General features: G+C 47.7%; 1 protein-coding gene across 2 annotated transcripts in view; it reads right to left on the bottom strand.

Annotated features, from left to right (window-relative positions):
• The window catches only part of CHAF1A (chromatin assembly factor 1 subunit A), a 566913-nt gene that overhangs the window by 506003 nt on the left and 39358 nt on the right, over positions 1-21552 (bottom strand). For both annotated transcript variants that reach the window (XM_063915198.1, XM_063915188.1), the window contains exons 2-3: positions 2551-2595; positions 1711-2387 (exon numbers count right to left, since the gene is read on the bottom strand). In XM_063915198.1, coding sequence (XP_063771268.1) covers positions 1711-2387; positions 2551-2595 — 722 coding nt within the window. The remainder of the gene's footprint in view (positions 1-1710; positions 2388-2550; positions 2596-21552) is intronic.

Raw genomic sequence — 21552 nt, 5'->3', positions numbered from 1 at the left:
AGGTAACTGACCCTTCCTGAATACAAGCACTCCCCCCATGTGCATATAATGCAAATATAATCAAAGCATATAATTAAATTATCACTTAGCTTCCTGTATACGATCCTTTGCGACAGGGCCCCGTGCAGAACAGGGGTTGACTCACTTTATTTTATCCACGGCGGGAAAAGAATAACACTCTGACTCCTCGTGAGGATTTGAAACCATCTTGTCACGGCTGACCTAGAGCTTTCAGCAGAGCGACCAGCACATGAAAAGGAATAACTTTACTTCAGCATTCAGTTATAATTTTTAATATGAATATACACATTTAAATACAATATATATATATATATATATATATATATATATATATATATATATATATATATATATATATATCTTGTCAGGAACAGCAAGGTCCCTAGTGACGTTAATACGTAATGTGTATGAAACATGTACTGAATGCCGATGTTGTGGATCTAATCAGGAAACATCATGGTCGACATAAAAAAATAGTATTCGTGTCGTTATCAGGGAGCAGCAACTGGGCAAATAAACTTTTTGGCGACCCCGAGGAGTCTGAGGGAAATATATTACTACGTCTGTGTTCAAGCCACAGATCTATGCAACCGTACCACATACATACATACAGGTATAGCTTTCTGAAGTGCATCACATTATCAGGTCAATGTTTACCCAGTTAGATTAGTTGGTGCCGACAGGGTCACCTACACACGTCTGTCTCATATAGTTTTCTCATTGAATAAGTATACATCTACTGACATGTTGACATTTACATGAACCAAGTACCATCAGGAGTCGGCGGTGCCGACAGACATTCCCATAGCCGTTTTTGGCAGAGCCCTCAGCCTCAGACATGCCGACTATAAGGGATAGACCCAGTACTTTGTCAGGGAAACACAGCAGACGTTTACCAGCTGTTACACCACACTCATTAAATATTGTGCTTTATTTTTAACATATATTGCACTAAACTGTACCCCCCCTCGTTTTTCACTGTGAACTGTTCAGCAGAGTTTTTGGCAGGGCCAGCGTCTTTGAGGAGAAAATGGCGCTGGATAGAGCGGAGGGCTAAGCCACACCCCCTTCATGGCGCGCTTCAGCCCCGCTATTTTCTATATATTTATACTGGCAGGGGTTTGTATTTAGTGCCCAGGCACTTAATATCTCTCTTGCCAGTCTCTCTCTGAGGTATACATGCTGCCCAGGGAGCGCCCCCCTTGTAGTGCCGCTTGTGTGTGGGAGCAATGGCGCGCTGCGCGGTACCTCAGAGTCAAAAAGTCTTCTGCCATCACTGAAGTCTTCTGTTCATTTACTCACCCGGCTTATTTCTGGCTCTGCAAGGAGACTGTTGCCAGCAGTGCTCCCTGAAAATAATAAATCTAACAAAGTCTTTTCCGAGAAACTCAGTAGAGCTCCTCAGTGTGTGACCAGTCTCTCTGGGCACAGAATCTAAACTGAAGTCTAGAGGAGGGGCATAGAGGGAGGAGCCAGTTCACACCCAAAGTCTTAAAGTGTGCCCATGTCTCCTGCGGATCCCGTCTATACCCCATGGTTCTTGAAGCATCTCCAGCATCCTCTAGGACGTATGAGAGATAATTTTGTATCATCTTTTCTCTATACAGCCTAGCAGCATATCCACCCCCCTCTCACCCCTCAAAAACTGTGTTAACATCTCAGAAAAGGTGGCATCACATGCATACTTACTTTATGAATGTGTGTTGGAGATACAGAATTAGTGGTGTCCCTTAACTGAGTGCCAGACAGAGCTTCAGGGGAACTGGCTGAAACTGGAGAGCTGGTGGAGGATGAGGAAGCATCTCTCTCCTCCGCAGATAAGTCTGTGTCTTCAGCGATACCCTTGACTGGAGACGTCACTGAAAGCATTGCTACAGGATGAGGCAACTCCTTCATACCATCAGTGAACTGTGATTCAGACACACTACATCGATTAACACTATTTGCTTGTTTCAAACAGTCAAGGTCTTTATGAACTTTATCAGTTTGTGTTGATGTCAAAGAGCTGAGTGGGTCACTGCCTTCAAGAACAGTTCCATCTGGCGATAATGTCTGGGCCGGTCTATTTAACAGAGGCTGGTCCAGCCCACTATTTGAGTCAGTTAAGTCAATCGTGAGATCAGGAGGCACATGGCAGGGTTTGGATGTTTTTTTTATGTAATGGTCCAGTGGGCCTCTCCCATTAATGGCTTTTGGAAGCGTATACACTTCTTCAGTTTCCATTTGACATCCATTTTCCATATCCTCCAAAGTTAAATCACCAGGAGTACTATTAAGAGGGACTATGTGGCCCAAGTTTGGTTTCTTCCCTTGAGGGACTCCTTCGTCCTTGGGAACAGGATTCAGGCGTTTGAAAGGTAAGCGAGCTGAAACAAACAATGTTAGAAGAAAAGTAAAACATTTATTTGGAGTTACAATTCTTAAGTGTAAGCAAAGAGTAATTTTCTAAACACACATTACCCATTTTACTATCAACAATGCAAATCTTATTGAAAAATAAATTCCACAAACATGGTCTGGTTATAGTACCTTGTACCATCTTCTTTGATGCTTTTCTAGACGGGAGTTTCACAACTGCAAGGACAATAAAACCACATTAAAAAGGTGCATTAGTATACACTCCAAGAGATGTGCAAGTAAAGTGCACTTCTTTGTCACTAACCAATGACACAATCTATCTACATTGCAACATATAGTTTGTACAATCTGCTGTAACTGCCAGAGGCCCTGGTTTTAATCTATGGATCAGATTCAATTAAACAGGGAAGCTGCAATTTAACTCACAAGGCAAATTCTCCTCGCAGTCTACATACTGTAGGTGCAAAAGAAAAATATGCCTACTGTACTGGGCTGAAAAAAACACTTTCAACCAGCGCCATGTGTTATCCATGATTTTGCACCAGTCACTACTTCATTAGAACAAAAAATATGGTAGGGAATGTGAGAATGAACAAATTTGTTAGAAACGCCAAATAAAAGTATATGCCACTCCTCGGAACGTACTGATTATGTTAAGAAAAGTTTGTAAGTAGCATGTTTTGTTTTGCAATACTTTGTGTTCAACATGGAGAGTTTTCTACATATTAGCTAGCATCTACTCATTAACATATTGACTTACTACCAATCTGAACATTAACATTCACCAATGTTAAAAGATTGTATAAAGCCTAAAGGCGGGTACACACTACCAGATTGTGGAAAGCCAGCAACGGACTATATCGCTGAACGATATAGTGCGTACACACTGAATGTTACCATTCAATTATAACGTTTAGTGCCAGCGTTCCCGAACATGCAGCTCAGCCCGACATTGACAGGTTGAGGTGCATGTCAGCTCAATATTAGTCATCACTGAACGGTGTGCTGGAGGTGCGCATCGTTAATCAATATTGCCCTCATACACACTGTACGATTTCATCCTAAAAATAAACGATTACATTTATGTTTTTTATTTTTTGGGATGCAATAGTCTAGTGTGTACTCCACTTAATACAGATGTCCCCCACTTATTGGCTGTCTGGATGCCATATGGTGTGACACGCTCAGTGTGACTGAAACATTCAAAGATTAGAAGCATACCAGATTTATCTTTAAGTTTAGCATCTCATCACAGACTATGGGGTATATTCAATTAAAGTCGGATCCATTCCGACATGTATTTGTCGGAATGGATCCGACAACCCCTATTCAATCCCATCTAAAATTCTACTTTTTCAAGTCGAATTTAGATGGGACCCAGAGGAGGAGAGTGGGGGCGAGCTGCGGGGGGAGCTGCTGGGAGACGGGGGGACAGCCGGCGGCATCCAGAGGAGATCAGCGCTATGTCACTCAGCCGCCCGACCTCACCGCCTCCTCATGGTCCATCTCATTCAGACATCATTTTGATGTCTGATTGAGATGGTCAAAAACGGGGGCCAAAACCTGTCGGATTTGGCCCCGTTTTCGACATCAACACGTGGATCGGCAGCTATTCCGCCGATCCACGTGCTTTTCGACAAGTCGAATGCCCCGACTTGTTGAAAAGTTTTGAATAGGTCGAATCAGGATTCGACCTTAAAAAGTCAAACTGCCGTCTTTTCGACAGACGGCAGTTTTCGACTGCAATTGAATATACCCCTATGACTTTAATGGCAAAGAAATGGGTAATACACACGTGCAAAGTTGCAGAAAAAGCCAAACAGAAAATAAGAATTTACTCACCGGTAATTCTATTTCTCGTAGTCCGTAGTGGATGCTGGGAACTCCGTAAGGACCATGGGGAATAGCGGCTCCGCAGGAGTCTGGGCACAACTAAAAGAAAGCTTTTAGACTACCTGGTGTGCACTGGCTCCTCCCACTATGACCCTCCTCCAAGCCTCAGTTAGGATACTGTGCCCGGAAGAGCTGACACAATAAGGAAGGATTTTGAATCCCGGGTAAGACTCATACCAGCCACACCGTATAACTCGTGATACCATATCTAGTTAACAGTATGAAATTTAACTGAGCCTCTCAGCAGATGGCTCATAACAATAACCCTTTAGTGAACAACAACTATGTACAAGTATTGCAGACAATCCGCACTTGGGACGGGCGCCCAGCATCCACTACGGACTACGAGAAATAGAATTACCGGTGAGTAAATTCTTATTTTCTCTGACGTCCTAGTGGATGCTGGGAACTCCGTAAGGACCATGGGGATTATACCAAAGCTCCCAAACGGGCGGGAGAGTGCGGATGACTCTGCAGCACCGAATGAGAGAACACAAGGTCCTCCTCAGCCAGGGTATCAAATTTGTAGAATTTTGCAAACGTGTTTGCCCCTGACCAAGTCGCAGCTCGGCAAAGTTGTAAAGCCGAGACCCCTCGGGCAGCCGCCCAAGATGAGCCCACCTTCCTTGTAGAATGGGCTTTTACTGATTTAGGATGCGGCAGTCCAGCCGCAGAATGCGCTAGCTGAATTGTGCTACAAATCCAGCGAGCAATAGTCTGCTTAGAAGCAGGAGCACCCAGTTTGTTGGGTGCATACAGGATAAATAGCGAGTCAGTTTTCCTGACTCCAGCCGTCCTGGAAACATAAATTTTCAAGGCCCTGACTACGTCCAGTAACTTGGAATCCTCCAAGTCGCTAGTAGCCGCAGGCACTACAAAAGGTTGGTTCAAGTGAAAAGCAGATACCACCTTAGGGAGAAACTGGGGACGAGTCCTCAATTCTGCCCTATCTATATGGAAAATCAGATAAGGGCTTTTAAAATGACAAAGCCGCCAATTCTGATACACGCCTGGCCGAAGCCAAGGCCAATAACATGACCACTTTCCACGTGAGATGTTTTAGATCCACGGTATTTAGTGGCTCAAACCAATGTGATTTTAGGAAAACCAACACCACGTTGAGATCCCAGGGTGCCACTGGAGGCACAAAGGGGGGCTGAATATGCAGCACTCCTTTTACAAATGTCTGAACTTCAGGTAGTGAAGCTAGTTCTTTTTGGAAGAAAATCGACAGAGCCGATATCTGTACCTTAATTGAGCCTAATTTTAGGCCCATAGTCACTCCTGCCTGTAGGAAGTGCAGAAATCGACCCAGCTGAAATTTCTCTGTTGGGGCCTTATTGGCCTCACACCAAGCAACATATTTCCACCATATGCGGTGATAATGTTTTACCGTTACATCTTTCCTGGCTTTAATCAGCGTAGGAATGACATCCTCCGGAATGCCCTTTTCCTTTAGGATCCGGCGTTTAACCGCCATGCCGTCAAACGCAGCCGCGGTAAGTCTTGGAACAGACAGGGCCCCTGCTGCAGCAGGTCCTGTCTGAGCGGCAGAGGCCATGGGTCCTCTGAGATCATCTCTTGAAGTTCCGGGTACCAAGCTCTTCTTGGCCAATCCGGATCCACAAGTATTGTCCTTACTCCTCGTTTTCTTATTATTCTCAGTACCTTTGGTATGAGAGGCAGAGGAGGGAACACAAACTGACTGGTACACCCACGGTGTCACTAGAGCGTCCACCGCTATCGCCTGAGGGTCCCTTGACCTGGCGCAATATCTCTCCAGTTTTTTGTTTAGGCGGGACGCCATCATGTCCACTTGTGGCCGTTCCCAACGATTTACAATCAGTGTGAAGACTTCTGGATGAAGTCCCCACTCTCCCAGGTGGAGGTCGTGCCTGCTGAGGAAGTCTGCTTCCCAGTTGTCCACTCCCGGAATGAACACTGCTGACAGTGCTAGCACGTGATTTTCCGCCCATCGGAGAATCCTTGTGGCTTCCGCCATTGCCGTCCTGCTTCTTGTGCCGCCCAGTCGGTTTACATGGGCGACCGCCGTGATGTTGTCTGACTAGATCAGTACCGGCTGGTGTAGAAGCAGGGGTTTTGCCTGACTTAGGGTATTGTAAATGGCCCTTAGTTCTAGAATATTTATGTGTAAGGAAGTCTCCTGACTCGACCATAGTCCTTGGAAATTTCTTCCCTGTGTGACTGCCCCCCAGCCTCGAAGGCTGGCATCCGTGGTCACCAGGACCCAGTCCTGTATGCCGAATCTGCGGCCCTCTAGGAGATGAGCACTCTGCAGCCACCACAGCAGAGACACCCTGGTTCTTGGAGACAGGGTTATTAGCCGATGCATCTGAAGATGCGATCCGGACCATTGGTCCAACAGGTCCCACTGAAAGATTCTGGCATGGAACCTGCCGAAAGGAATTGCTTCGTAAGAAGCCACCATCTTTCCCAGGACTCGCGTGCAGTGATGCACCGACATCTGTTTTGGTTTCAGGAGGTCTCTGACTAGAGATGACAGCTCCTTGGCTTTCTCCTCCGGGAGAAACACTTTTTTCTGGACTGTGTCCAAAATAATTTCCAGGAACAGTAGACGTGTCGTCGGAACCAGCTGTGACTTTGGAATATTCAGAATCCAACCGTGCTGGTGTAGCACCTCCTGAGATAGTGCTACTCCTACCAACAACTGCTCCCTGGATCTCGCCTTTATTAGGAGATCGTCCAAGTACGGGATAATTAAAACTCCCTTTTTTCGAAGGAGTATCATCATTTCCGCCATTACCTTGGTAAACACCCTCGGTGCCGTGGACAGTCCAAACGGCAGCGTCTGGAATTGGTAATGGCAATTTTGTACCGCAAATCTGAGGTACTCCTGGTGAGGATGATAAATGGGGACATGCAGGTAAGCATCCTTGTTGTCCAGGGATACCATGTAATCCCCCTCGTCCAGGCTTGCAATAACCGCCCTGAGCGATTCCATCTTGATCTTGAACTTTTTTATGTATGTGTTCAAGGATTTCAAATTTAAAATGGGTCTCACCGAACCGTCCTGTTTCAGTACCACAAACAGTGTGGAATAGTAACCCCGTCCTTGTTGAAGTAGGGGCACCTTGACTATCACCTGCTGGGAATACAGCTTGTGAATTGCCTCTAGCACAGCCTCCCTGCCTAAGGGAGTTGTTGGCAAGGCAGATTTAAGGAAACGGCAAGGGGGAGACGCCTCGAATTCCAGTTTGTACCCCTGAGATACTACTTGCAAGATCCAGGGATCCACCTGTGAGCGAGCCCACTGATCACTGAAACTTTTGAGGCGGCCCCCCACCGTACCTGGCTCCGCCTGTGGAGCCCCACCGTCATGCGGCGGACTTGGAAGAAGCAGGGGGAGGACTTTAGCTCCTGGGAACCTGCTGTTTGTTGCAGCCTTTTTCCCCTACCTCTGCCTCTGGACAGAAAGGACCCGCCTTTTCCTCGCCTGTTTCTCTGGGTCCGAAAGGACTGTACTTGATAAAACGGCGCTTTTTTAGGCTGTGAGGGAACCTGGGGTAAAAATGCTGACTTCCCAGCTGTCGCTGTGGAAACTAGGTCCGAGAGACCATCCCCGAATAACTCCTCACCCTTATAAGGCAAAACTTCCATGTGCCTTTTGGAATCTGCATCCCCTGTCCACTGCCGAGTCCATAAGCCTCTCCTAGCAGAAATGGACAATGCACTTATTTTAGATGCCAGCCGGCAGATCTCCCTCTGTGCATCTCTCATGTATAAGACTGAGTCTTTTATATGCTCTATGGTTAGGAGAATATAGTGTCCCTGTCTAGGGTGTCAATATTTTCTGACAGGGAATCTGACCATGCAGCGGCAGCACTGCACATCCATGCTGACGCAATAGCTGGTCTAAGTATAAAGCCTGAGTGTGTATATACAGACTTCAGGATCGCCTCCTGCTTTCTATCCGCAGGCTCCTTTAGGGCGGCCGTATCCGGAGACGGAAGTGCCACCTTTTTAAACAAACGTGTGAGCGCTTTATCCACCCTAGGAGGTGTTTCCCAACGTGCCCTATCCTCTGGCGGGAAAGGGAACGCCATTAGTAATTTTTTAGGGATTACCAATCTTTTATCGAGGAAAGCCCACGCTTCTTCACACACTTCATTTAATTCTTCAGATGGGGGAAAAACTACGGGTAGTTTTTTCTCCCCAAACATAATACCCTTTTTAGTGGTACCTGGGTTTATATCCAAAATGTGTAATACCTCCTTCATTGCCTCAATCATGCAACGAATGGCCCTAGTGGACATTAGATTAGACTCATCATCGTCGACACTGGTATTAGTATCCATGTCGACATCTGCGTCTGCCATTCTGAGGTAGCGGGCGTTTTAGAGCCCCTGATGGCCTTTGAGACACCTGGGCAGGCACGAGCTGAGAAGCCAGCTGTCCCGCATTTGGCATGTCGTCAAATTTTGTGTAAGGAGTCGACACTTGCACGTATCCATAAAACCATCCACTCAGGTGTCTGCCCCGCAGGGGGTGACATCACTTCTATAGGCATCTGCTCCGCCTCCACATCATTTTCCTCATCAAACATGTCGACACAGCCGTACCGACACACCGCACACACACCGGGAATGCTCTAACAGAGGACAGGACCCCACAGAAGCCCTTTGGGGAGACAGAGAGAGAGTATGCCAGCACACACCAGAGCGCTATATAATGCAGGGACTAACTGAATTATGTCCCCTATAGCTGCTATAATATTTACTGCGCCTAAATTTAGTGTCCTCCCTCTCTTTTTTACCCTTTTCTGTAGTGTAGACTGCAGGGGAGAGCCAGGGAGCTTCCTTCCAGCTGAACTGTGAGGGAGAAATGGCGCCAGTGTGCTGAGGGAGATAGCTCCGCCCCTTTTTCGCGGACTTTTCTCCCGCTTTTTTAAGGATTCTGGCAGGGGTAATTATCACATATATAGCCTCTGGGGCTATATATTGTGATTGTTTTGCCAGCCAAGGTGTTTTTATTGCTGCTCAGGGCGCCCCCCCCCAGCGTCCTGCACCCTCAGTGACCGGAGTGTGAAGTGTGTATGAGGAGCAATGGCGCACAGCTGCAGTGCTGTGCGCTACCTTGGTGAAGACAGAAGTCTTCATGCCGCCGATTTTCCGGACTTCTTCTTGCTTCTGGCTCTGTAAGGGGGACAGCGGCGCGGCTCCGGGACCGAACACCAAGGCCAGTTCCATGCGGTCGATCCCTCTGGAGCTAATGGTGTCCAGTAGCCTAAGCAGCCCAAGCTAGCTGCAAGCAGGTAGGTTCGCTTCTTCTCCCCTTAGTCCCTCGTTGCAGTGAGCCTGTTGCCAGCTGGTCTCACTGTAAAATAAAAAACCTAAATTATACTTTCTTTCTAAGAGCTCAGGAGAGCCCCTAGTGTGCATCCAGCTCGGCCGGGCACAAAAATCTAACTGAGGCTTGGAGGAGGGTCATAGTGGGAGGAGCCAGTGCACACCAGGTAGTCTAAAAGCTTTCTTTTAGTTGTGCCCAGACTCCTGCGGAGCCGCTATTCCCCATGGTCCTTACGGAGTTCCCAGCATCCACTAGGACGTCAGAGAAATTAGTGTCAAAGTATTTTTTATTGAAATACAATGCATTGCAACATAAAAAAGGAACAGCAGCAAGCACGATCGGAACAAAGTTTATTTTATTTTTTGGGTTTAATGTTTTAATTTGGGAGGGAAAAATAATAATACTGCTTATTATAAGAATACTGTGAAATGTTGCTGTGTAATTGATAGAAAGCATTAAAACATGGCTGATCAAGGTTTGTAACATTAACAATCCAAAGATAAGGCTTTGGTATGATTCATTTAACATATTTCAATGAAACCAATTTTTTACGGCTTATTTTTACTATCTGAATATATGTAGACAGTCTACACATTAAAATAAGATTTTACTCACCGGTAAATCTATTTCTCGTAGTCCGTAGTGGATGCTGGGACTCCGTAAGGACCATGGGGATTAGCGGCTCCGCAGGAGACTGGGCACAACTAAAGAAAGCTTTAGGACTACCTGGTGTGCACTGGCTCCTCCCACCAAGACCTTCCTCCAGACCTCAGTTAGGATACTGTGCCCGGAAGAGCTGACACAAATAGGAAGGATTTTGAATCCGGGGTAAGACTCATACCAGCCACACCAATCACACCGTATAACTCGTGATACTATACCCAGTTAACAGTATGAAATATAACTGAGCCTCTCAACAGATGGCTCAACAATAACCCTTTAGTTAGGCAATAACTATAAACAAGTATTGCAGACAATCCGCACTTGGGATGGGCGCCCAGCATCCACTACGGACTACGAGAAATAGATTTACCGGTGAGTAAAATCTTATTTTCTCTGACATCCTAAGTGGATGCTGGGACTCCATAAGGACCATGGGGATTATACCAAAGCTCCCAAACGGGCGGGAGAGTGCGGATGACTCTGCAGCACCGAATGAGCAAACTCTAGGTCCTCCTCAGCCAGGGTATCAAACTTGTAGACTGTTGCAAAAATGTTTGAACCCGACCCAGTAACAGCTCGGCAAAGTTGTAAAGCCGAGACCTCTCGGGCAGCCGCCCAAGAAAAGCCCACTTTCCTCGTGGAATGGGCTTTTACAGATTTAGGGTGCGGCAGTCCAGCCGCAGCATGTGCAAGTTGAATCGTGCTACAGATCCAGCGAGCAATAGTCTGCTTAGAAGCAGGAGCACCCAGCTTGTTGGGTGCATACAGGATAAATAGCGAGTCAGTTTTCCTGACTCCAGCCGTCCTGGAAACATACTTTTCAGGGCCCTGACTACGTCCAGTAACTTGGAATCCTCCAAGTCCCACGTAGCCGCAGGCACCACAATAGGTTGGTTCACATGAAAAACTGATACCACCTTAGGAAGGAATTGGGAACGAGTCCTCAATTCCGCCTTAGACAAGCCGCCAATTCTGATACACGCCTGGCCGACGCCACGGCCCACAGCATGACCACTTTCCACGTGAGGTATTGTAGCTCTACGGATTTAAGTGGCTCAACCCAATGCGACTTCAGGAAATCCAACACCACGTTGAGATCCCACGGTGCCACTTGAGGCACAAACGGGGGCTGACTATGCAGCACTCCCTTAACAAAAGTACGAACTTCAGGCAATGAAGCCAGTTCTATTTTGGAAGAAAATCGATAGAGCCGAAATCTGGACCTTCATGGAACCCAATTTTAGGCCCATAGTCACCTCTGACTGTAGGAAGTGCAGAAATCGACCTAGCTGAAATGTCTCCTTTGGGGCCTACCTGGCCTCACAGCACGCAACATATTTCCACCATATGCGGTGATAATGGTTTGTGTTCACTTCTTTCCTAGCTTTAAATAGCGTAGGGATAACTTCCTCCGGAATGCCCTTTTCCTTCAGGATCCGGCGTTCAACCGCCATGCCGTCAAAAGCAGCCGCGGTACGTCTTGGAACAGACAGGCCCCCTGCTGCAGCAGGTCCTGTCTGAGCGGCAGAGGCCATGGGTCCTCTGAGATCATTTCTTGGATGTCTGGTTACCAAGCTCTTCTTGGCCAACCCGGAACAATGAGTATAGTTCTTACTCCTCTCCTTCTTATTATTCTCATTACCCTGGGTAAGAGAGGCAGAGAAGGGAACACATACACCGACTGGTACACCCACGGTGTTACCAGAGCGTCTACAGCTATCGCCTGAGGGTCCCTTGACCTGGCGCAATATCTTGGTAGCTTTTTGTTGAGGCGAGACGCCATCCTGTCCACCTGTGGCCTTTCCCCACGGTGTACAATCATTTGGAAGACTTCTGGATGAAGTCCCCACTCTCTCGGGTGGAGGTTGCTGAGAAAGTTCTCAGTTGTCCACTCCGGGAATGAACACTGCTGACAGTGTTAACACATGATTTTCCGCCCATCGGAGAATCCTTGTGGCTTCTGCCATCGCCATCCTGCTTCTTGTGCTGCCCTGTCGGTTTACATGAGCGACCGCCGTGATGTTGTCTGACTGGATCAGCACCGGCCGGTGTTGAAGCAGGGGCCTAGCCTGACTTAGGGCATTGTAAATGGCCCTTAGTTCCAGAATATTTATGTGTAGGGAAGTCTCCTGACTTTTCCATAGCCTTGGAAGTTTCTTCCCTGTGTGACTGGCCCCCAGCCTCGAAGGCTGGCATCCGTGGTCACCAGGACCCAGTCCTGTATGCCGAATCTGAGGCCCCCTAGAAGATGAGCACTCTGCAGCCACCACAACAGCGACACCCTGGCCCTTGAAGACAGGGTTATCCGCTGATGCATCTGAAGATGCGACCCGCACCACTTGTCCAACAGATCCCACTGGAAAATCCTTGCATGGGACCTGGCGAATGGAATTTCTTCGTAAGAAGCTACCATCCTTCCCAGGGCTCGCGTGCATTGATGCACCGACACCTGTATACGTATTAGGAGGTCTCTGTCTAGAGACGACAACTCCTTGGACTTCTCCTCCGGGAGAAACCCTTTTTATCCTGTTCTGTGTCCAGAACCATACCCAGGAACAGTAGACGCGTCGTAGGAACCAGCTACGACTTTGGAATATTCAGAATCCAGCCGTGCTGTTGTAGCACTTCCCGAGATAGTGCTACTCCGCCGAACAACTGCTCCCTGGACTTCGCCTTTATAAGGAGATCGTCCAAGTACGGGATAATTATTTCGGCCATTACCTTGGTAAATACTTCGGTGCCAGGGACAGACCAACGGCAACGTCTGGAATTGGTCATGACAATCCTGTACCACAATTTTGAGGTACTCCTGGTGAAGAGGGTAAATAGGGACATGCAGGTAATCATCCTTGATGTCCAGTGATACCATGAAATTCTCCAGGCTTGCAATAATCGCCCTGAGCGATTCCATTTTGAACTTGAACCTTCGTATATAAGTGTTCAAGGCTTTCAATTTTAGAATGGGTCTCACCGAACCGTCTGGTTTCGGTACCATAACATTTTGGAATAGTAACACCGGCCTTGTTGAAGGAGGGGTACCTTGATTTCACCTGTTGGAAGTACAGCTTGTGAATTGCCGCCAGTACTACCTTTCTCCGAGGGCAGCAGGCAAGGCAGATGTGAGGTAACGGCGAGGGGGAGTCGCCTCGAACTCCAGCCTGTATCCCTGTGATACTATTTGCAGAACCTAGGGATCCACCTGTGGGCAAGCCCACTGGTCCCTGAAGTTCCCGAGACGCGCCCCTACCGCACCTGTCTCCACCTGTGGAGCCCCAACGTCATGCGGTGGACTCAGAGGAAGCGGGGGAAGATTTCTGATCCTGGGAACTGGCTGCTGGTGCAGCTTTTTCCTTCTTCCCTTGTCTGTGCAGAAAGGAAGCGCCTTTGACCCGCTTGCTTTTCTGAAGCCGAAAGGACTGTACCTGAAAATACAGTGCTTTCTTAGGCTGTGAGGAAACCGGAGGTAAAAAATTTTCTTCCCAGCTGTTGCTGTGGATACGAGGTCCCAGAGACCATCCCCAAACAATTCCTCACCCTTATAAGGCAGAATCTCCATGTGCCTTTTATAGGCAGCATCACCTGTCCACTGCCGGGTTTCTAATACCCTCCTGGCAGAATGGACATTGCATAAATTCTGGATGCCAGCCGGCAAATATCCCTCTGTGCATACTTTATATCTAAGACGACGTCTTTAATATGCTCTATGTTAGCAAACTATTATCCCTGTCTTAGAGTATTAATATTATCTGACTGGGTATCAGACCACGCTGCAGCAGCACTATTTATGCTGAGGCAATTGCAGGTCTCAGTATATAACCTGAGTGTGTATATACAGACTTCAGGATAGCCTCCTGCTTTTTATCAGCAGGCTCCTTCAAGGTGGCCGTATCCTAAGACGGCAGTGCCACCTTTTTTGACAAACATGTGAGCGCCTTATCCACCCTAAGGGATATCTCCCAACGTGACCTATCCTCTGGCGGGAAAGGGTACGCCATCAGTAACTTTTTAGAAATTACCAGTTTCTTATTGGGGGAACCCACGCTACTTTACACACTTCATTCATTCATCTGATGGGGGAACAAAACACCGGCTGCTTTTTCTCCCCAAAAATAAAACCCCTTTTATGTGGTACTTGGGTTCATGTCAGAAATGCGTAACACATTTTTCATTGCCGAGATCATGTAACGGATGTTCCTAGTGGATTGTGTATATGTCTCAACCTCGTCGACACTGGAGTCAGACTCCGTGTCGACATCTGTGTCTGCCATCTGAGGTAACGGGCGCTTTTTTGAGACGCCTGGGCAGGCGCGGGCTGAGAAGCCGGCTGTCCCACAGCTGTTTTACGTCATCCAGCCTTCTATGTAAGGAGTTGACATTGTCGGTTAATACCTTCCACCTATCCATCCACTCTGGTGTCGGCCCCACAGGGGGCGACATCCCATTTATCGGCCTCTGCTCCACCTCCACGTAACCTTCCTCATCCCACATGTCGACACAGCCGTACCGACACACAGCACACACACAGGGAATGCTCTGACTGAGGACAGGACCCCACAAAGTCCTTTGGGGAGACAGAGAGAGAGTATGCCAGCACACACCAGAGCGCTATATAATGCAGGGATTAACACTATAACCGAGTGATTTTTCCCCCAATAGCTGCTTGTATAAACAATATTGCGCCTAAATTTAGTGTCCGCCCTCTCTTTTTAACCCTTTGAGCCTGAAAACTACAGGGGAGAGCCTGGGGAGCTGTCTTCCAGCTTTACTGTGAAGAGAAAATGGCGCCAGTGTGCTGAGGGAGATAGCTCCGCCCCTTTTTCACGGACTTTTCTCCCGCTTTTTTATGGATTCTGGCAGGGGTATTTATCACATATATAGCCTCTGGGGCTATATATTGCGATGATTTTGCCAGGCAAGGTGTTTATATTGCTCCTCAGGGTGCCCCCCCCCAGCTCCCTGCACCCATCAGTGACCGGAGTGTGAGGTGTGCATGAGGTGCAATGGCGCACAGCTGCAGTGCTGTGCGCTACCTTAGTGAAGACTGAAGTCTTCTGCCGCCGATTTTCCGGTACACTTCTCGCTTCTGGCTCTGTAAGGGGGCCGGCGGCGCGGCTCCGGGACCGAACATCAATGGCCGGTTCCATGCGGTCGATCCCTCTGGGGCTAATGGTGTCCAGTAGCCTAAGAAGCCCAAGCTACCACCAGTTAGGTAGGTTCGCTTCTTCTCCCCTTAGTCCCTCGCTGCAGTGAGTCTGTTGCCAGCAGATCTCACTGTAAAATAAAAAACCTAAAAAATACTTTCTTTCTAGGAGCTCAGGAGAGCCCCTAGTGTGCATCCAGCTCAGCCGGGCACAAGAATCTAACTGAGGTCTGGAGGAGGGTCTTGGTGGGAGGAGCCAGTGCACACCAGGTAGTCCTAAAGCTTTCTTTAGTTGTGCCCAGTCTCCTGCGGAGCCGCTAATCCCCATGGTCCTTACGGAGTCCCAGCATCCACTTAGGACGTCAGAGAAAACATGCAAAGCACACTCAGAAAGATGAAATTGAAAGAATAATGTTAAGCAGTAGTCCTAATTAATTAGAATGGGCACAATTCAATTCTGTGAGTTGAATAGCACCGGGAATTAACGCAAAGCGCTATTCAATTTAGCACCGTGTGACACTTCACGCCGGGATTTTTTCTTGCACCCAGGGGATGCGAGCAGTAATCCAACAAAAGTGCCAGCGCAATGCTGATTCCTGCCCTTTGCGCGACCAAAACAGTGTTGCGCCGGGCACTTAAGTCAGGGAATGCCCATTCTCCCAACAAAACACCCTGTTTAGTCCAGGAGAACGGCCATTCTCCGACTTACCAAAGTGCTGAATTGAATAGCTATTCAACAGTCGCTGAATTGAATCATGCAAAATGAAAAAAAGCTGAATAGTAATTTAAAAAAAAAAAATGGAAAATGCTAAAAAAAAAAAATTTTCAGAAACACACACACAAAACAGGGTTAAGCATTTAGCACTGGGCATGGCACTGGTATTAAACATTTTGAATATAAACACTAGCCTACAGAACTTTTCAGTTCCCAGTATGTTTTGATGCTTCGAATTAAACTAAAAAAAATAAAAAAATTAAAAAAAAATCTTTACACACTAGGCTGCAGATGCTTGAGCAGTCAAAAATTCATCAATAATAGGATTTTAATTATTTTCTCGTAGTCCGTAGAGCAGTGGTTTCCAAACTTTTTTGAATCACGGCGCCCTAGAATATCAGAATTTTTTTCACGGAACCCTTAGGCCAAAAATGTCTTATTCAGAAATTTAGAAAGAAACATTAAATTAAGTAGATTGTGTTTATAGGTCATCCTTAGTCTCAATTGTGTGGTGAGGGACAAGATTTGCTTCTGTTTGTCCCCATATTTTACAACTGACAGCCACCAGCACTAGTTTAGCCTATTATATTGACCATAAATAATTTGAAATGGTCCTGGACCACCAATCCAAGGCACCCCTGCAAGTGTCCCGAGGCACCCCAAGGAGCCACGGCAGTTTGGGAACCACTGCCGTAGAGGATACTGGGGTCCATTTAGTAACATGGGATATAGACGGATCCACTAGGAGCCATGGGCACTTTAAGAATTTTATAGTGTGGGCTGGCAGTGACCAGGAGAGGGCACCGCCAGACTGGCAGTGGAAAGGTTCCACCTCCGCTCTTTACAGGCAGGAAGCACCGTCAGTTTACAACAAGGAGTTGGCTGCAGCGGAGCGCATCCCTGGGGACCCTCACATTTTTGATAAGCGAGTCCCCGCCCTCAGATCCGGGTAAATAGCACGTATTTGCGAACAGAAGCACTGGGCAGACGGGCGGCCAGTATCCTCTACAGACTACGAGAAAAGGATTTACCGGTAGGTAATTAAAATTCTATTTTCTCTTACGTCCCAGAGGATACTGGGGTCCATTTAGTACCATAGGTAAGTACCAAAATTCCCAAACCGGGTGGGAAAGTGCTGAGGTTCCTGCAGAACTGATTGGCCTTTGAGGACCTTCAGTTTGGTCAAAGTATCAAACTCTGCAGTTCTGCAAAGCCGAGACACCCCAGGCAGCCACCCAGGAAGACCCACCGACCTAGTAGAGTGGGCCGGTACAGATTATGGACATGGCAAACTTGCCGTGGAATAAGCATGCTGGATAGTAAGTTTGATCCAGCGTGCAATTGTCTGCTTTGAAGCAGGACACCCAATCTTATTGGGATCATAAAGAACAAACAGCGAGCCCATCTTTCTGTGACGAGCTGTTCTTTTCACATACATTATTTTCAAAGCCCTCACGACATCCAAAGACTTTGAAGTAGCAGAGGTGTCGGTGACAACCGGAACCAAAATAGGTTGATGTGAAACACAGACACCACCTTAGGAAGAAATTGGTGACAAGTTCTAAATTCAGCTCTGTCCTCATGGAAAATTAAAAAAGGATTTTAATACCTACCGGTAAATCCTTTTCTTAGTCTGTAGAGGATGCTTCAAGAACCATGGGGTATAGACGGGATCCGCAGGAGACATGGGCACCTTAAGACTTTCAAAGGGGTGTGAACTGCCTCCTCCCTCTATGCCCCTCCTCCAGACTCCAGTTATAGGAACTGTGCTCAGGGAGACAAACATTTCGAGGAAAAGGATTTATTTAATTTTTAAACTAAGGTGAGATACATACCAGCTCACACCTCAACACGCCGTACAACATGGCATTCAACAAAGCAGCATGCAACGGCATTACCAACATCAGCCACAGACTGACTGAACTTAACTCAACACGAGTGTAACCATAACCAAACTGCAGATACAGCCCGCAGTGGGACGGGCGCCCAGCATCCTCTACAGACTAAGAGAAAATAAGAATTTACTTACCGATAATTCTATTTCTCATAGTCCGTAGTGGATGCTGGGGACTCCGAAAGGACCATGGGGAATAGCGGCTCCGCAGGAGACTGGGCACAAAGTAAAAGCTTTAGGACTAGCTGGTGTGCACTGGCTCCTCCCCCTATGACCCTCCTCCAAGCCTCAGTTAGGATACTGTGCCCGGACGAGCGTACACAATAAGGAAGGATTTTGAATCCCGGGTAAGACTCATACCAGCCACACCAATCACACCGTACAACTTGTGATCTAAACCCAGTTAACAGCATGATAACAGAAGGAGCCTCTGAAAAGATGGCTCACAACAACAATAACCCGATTTTTGTAACAATAACTATGTACAAGTAATGCAGACAATCCGCACTTGGGATGGGCGCCCAGCATCCACTACGGACTATGAGAAATAGAATTATCGGTAAGTAAATTCTTATTTTCTCTAACGTCCTAGTGGATGCTGGGGACTCCGAAAGGACCATGGGGATTATACCAAAGCTCCCAAACGTGTCGGGAGAGTGCGGATGACTCTGCAGCACCGAATGAGAGAACTCCAGGTCCTCCTCAGCCAGGGTATCAAATTTGTAGAATTTAGCAAACGTGTTTGCCCCTGACCAAGTAGCAGCTCGGCAAAGTTGTAAAGCCGAGACCCCTCGGGCAGCCGCCCAAGATGAGCCCACTTTCCGTGTGGAATGGGCTTTTACAGATTTTGGCTGTGGCAGGCCTGCCACAGAATGTGCAAGCTGAATTGTACTACAAATCCAACGAGCAATCGTCTGCTTAGAAGCAGGAGCACCCAGCTTGTTGGGTGCATACAGGATAAACAGCGAGTCAGATTTTCTGACTCCAGCCGTCCTGGAAACATATTTTCAGGGCCCTGACTACGTCCAGCAACTTGGAATCCTCCAAGTCCCTAGTAGCCGCAGGCACCACAATAGGTTGGTTTAAGTGAAATGCTGAAACCACCTTAGGGAGAAATTGAGGACGAGTCCTCAATTCTGCCCTGTCCGTATGAAAAATTAGGTAAGGGCTTTTATAGGATAAAGCCGCCAATTCTGATACACGCCTGGCTGAAGCCAGGGCTAACAGCATTACCACTTTCCATGTGAGATATTTCAAGTCCACAGTGGTGAGTGGTTCAAACCAATGTGATTTTAGGAATCCCAACACTACATTGAGATCCCAAGGTGCAACTGGAGGCACAAAAGGAGGCTGTATATGCAGTACTCCCTTGACAAACGTCTGAACTTCAGGAACAGAAGCTAGTTCTTTTTGGAAGAATATCGACAGGGCCGAAATATGAACCTTAATGGACCCTAATTTGAGGCCCATAGACAGTCCTGTTTGCAGGAAATGCAGGAATCGACCCAGTTGAAATTCCTCCGTAGGGGCCTTCCTGGCCTCACACCACGCAACATATTTACGCCAAATACGGTGATAATGTTGAACGGTTACATCCTTCCTGGCTTTGATCAGGGTAGGGATGACTTCCTCCGGAATGCCTTTTTCCTTCAGGATCCGGCGTTCAACCGCCATGCCGTCAAACGCAGCCGCGGTAAGTCTTGGAACAGACATGGTCCCTGCTGGAGCAGGTCCTGTCTTAGAGGTAGAGGCCACGGGTCTTCCGTGAGCATCTCTTGAATTTCCGGGTACCAAGTCCTTCTTGGCCAATCCGGAGCCACGAGTATAGTCTTTACTCCTCTCCTTCTTATGATTCTCAGTACTTTTGGTATGAGAGGAAGAGGAGGGAACACATACACTGACCGGTACACCCACGGTGTTACCAGAGCGTCCACAGCTATTGCCTGAGGGTCCCTTGACCTGGAGCAATATCTGTCCAGTTTTTTGTTGAGGCGAGACGCCATCATGTCCACCTTTGGTTTTTCCCAAAGGTTTACAATCATGTGGAAGACTTCTGGGTGAAGTCCCCACTCCCCCGGGTGAAGATCGTGTCTGCTGAGGAAGTCTGCTTCCCAGTTGTCCACTCCCGGAATGAACACTGCTGACAGTGCTATCACATGATTTTCCGCCCAGCGAAGAATCCTTGTCACTTCCATCATTGCCCTCCTGCTTCTTGTGCCGCCCTGTCTGTTTACGTGGGCGACTGCCGTGATGTTGTCCGACTGGATCAATACTGGCTGACCCTGAAGCAGAGGTCTTGCCTGACTTAGAGCATTGTAAATGGCCCTTAGTTCCAGGATATTTATGTGAAGTGACGTTTCCATGCTTGACCACAAGCCATGGAAATTTTTTTCCCTGTGTGACTGCTCCCCAGCCTCTCAGGCTGGCATCCGTGGTCACCAGGACCCAATCCTGAATGCCGAATCTGCGGCCCTCTAGGAGATGAGCACTCTGTAACCACCACAGGAGAGACACCCTTGTCCTTGGAGACAGGGTTATCCGCTGATGCATTTGAAGATGCGATCCGGACCATTTGTCTAGCAGATCCAACTGAAAAATTCTTGCGTGGAATCTGCCGAATGGAATCGCTTCGTAAGAAGCCACCATCTTTCCCAGGACCCTTGTGCACTGATGCACTGACACCTGGCCTGGTCTTAGGAGTTTCCTGACTAGGTCGGATAACTCCCTGGCTTTCTCTTCCGGGAGAAACACCTTTTTCTGTACTGTGTCCAGAATCATCCCTAGGAACAGCAGACGTGTCGTCGGAATCAGCTGCGATTTTGGAATATTTAGAATCCATCCGTGCTGTCGTAGTACTATTTGAGATAGTGCTACTCCGACCTCTAACTGTTCTCTGGACCGTGCCCTTATCAGGAGATCGTCCAAGTAAGGGATAATTAAGACGCCTTTTCTTCGAAGAAGAATCATCATTTCGGCCATTACCTTGGTAAAGACCCGGGGTGCCGTGGACAATCCAAACGGCAGCGTCTGAAACTGATAGTGACAGTTCTGTACCACAAACCTGAGGTACCCTTGGTGAGAAGGGCAAATTGGGACATGGAGGTAAGCATCCTTGATGTCCAGAGACACCATGTAGTCCCCTTCTTCCAGGTTCGCTATCACTGCTCTGAGTGACTCCATCTTGAACTTGAACCTTTTTATGTAAGTGTTCAAGGCTTTCAGATTTAAAATGGGTCTCACCGAGCCGTCCGGCTTCGGTACCACAAACAGCGTGGAGTAATACCCCTTTCCCTGTTGTAGGAGGGGTACCTTGATTATCACTTGCTGGGAATACAGCTTGTGAATGGCTTCCAATACCGCCTCCCTGTCGGGGGTAGACGTTGGTAAAGCAGACTTCAGGAACCGGCGAGGGGGAGACGTCTCGAATTCCAATTTGTACCCCTGAGATACTACCTGCAGGATCCAGGGGTCCACTTGCGAGTGAGCCCACTGCGCGCTGAAATTCTTGAGACGGGCCCCCACCGTGCCCGAGTCCGCTTG

This window comes from Pseudophryne corroboree, chromosome 1 (assembly GCF_028390025.1).
Source record: "Pseudophryne corroboree isolate aPseCor3 chromosome 1, aPseCor3.hap2, whole genome shotgun sequence".
NCBI classification, from domain to species: Eukaryota; Metazoa; Chordata; class Amphibia; order Anura; family Myobatrachidae; genus Pseudophryne; species Pseudophryne corroboree.
Note: the sequence above shows the minus strand (reverse complement) of the source record. Positions and strands in the feature narration are given on the sequence as shown.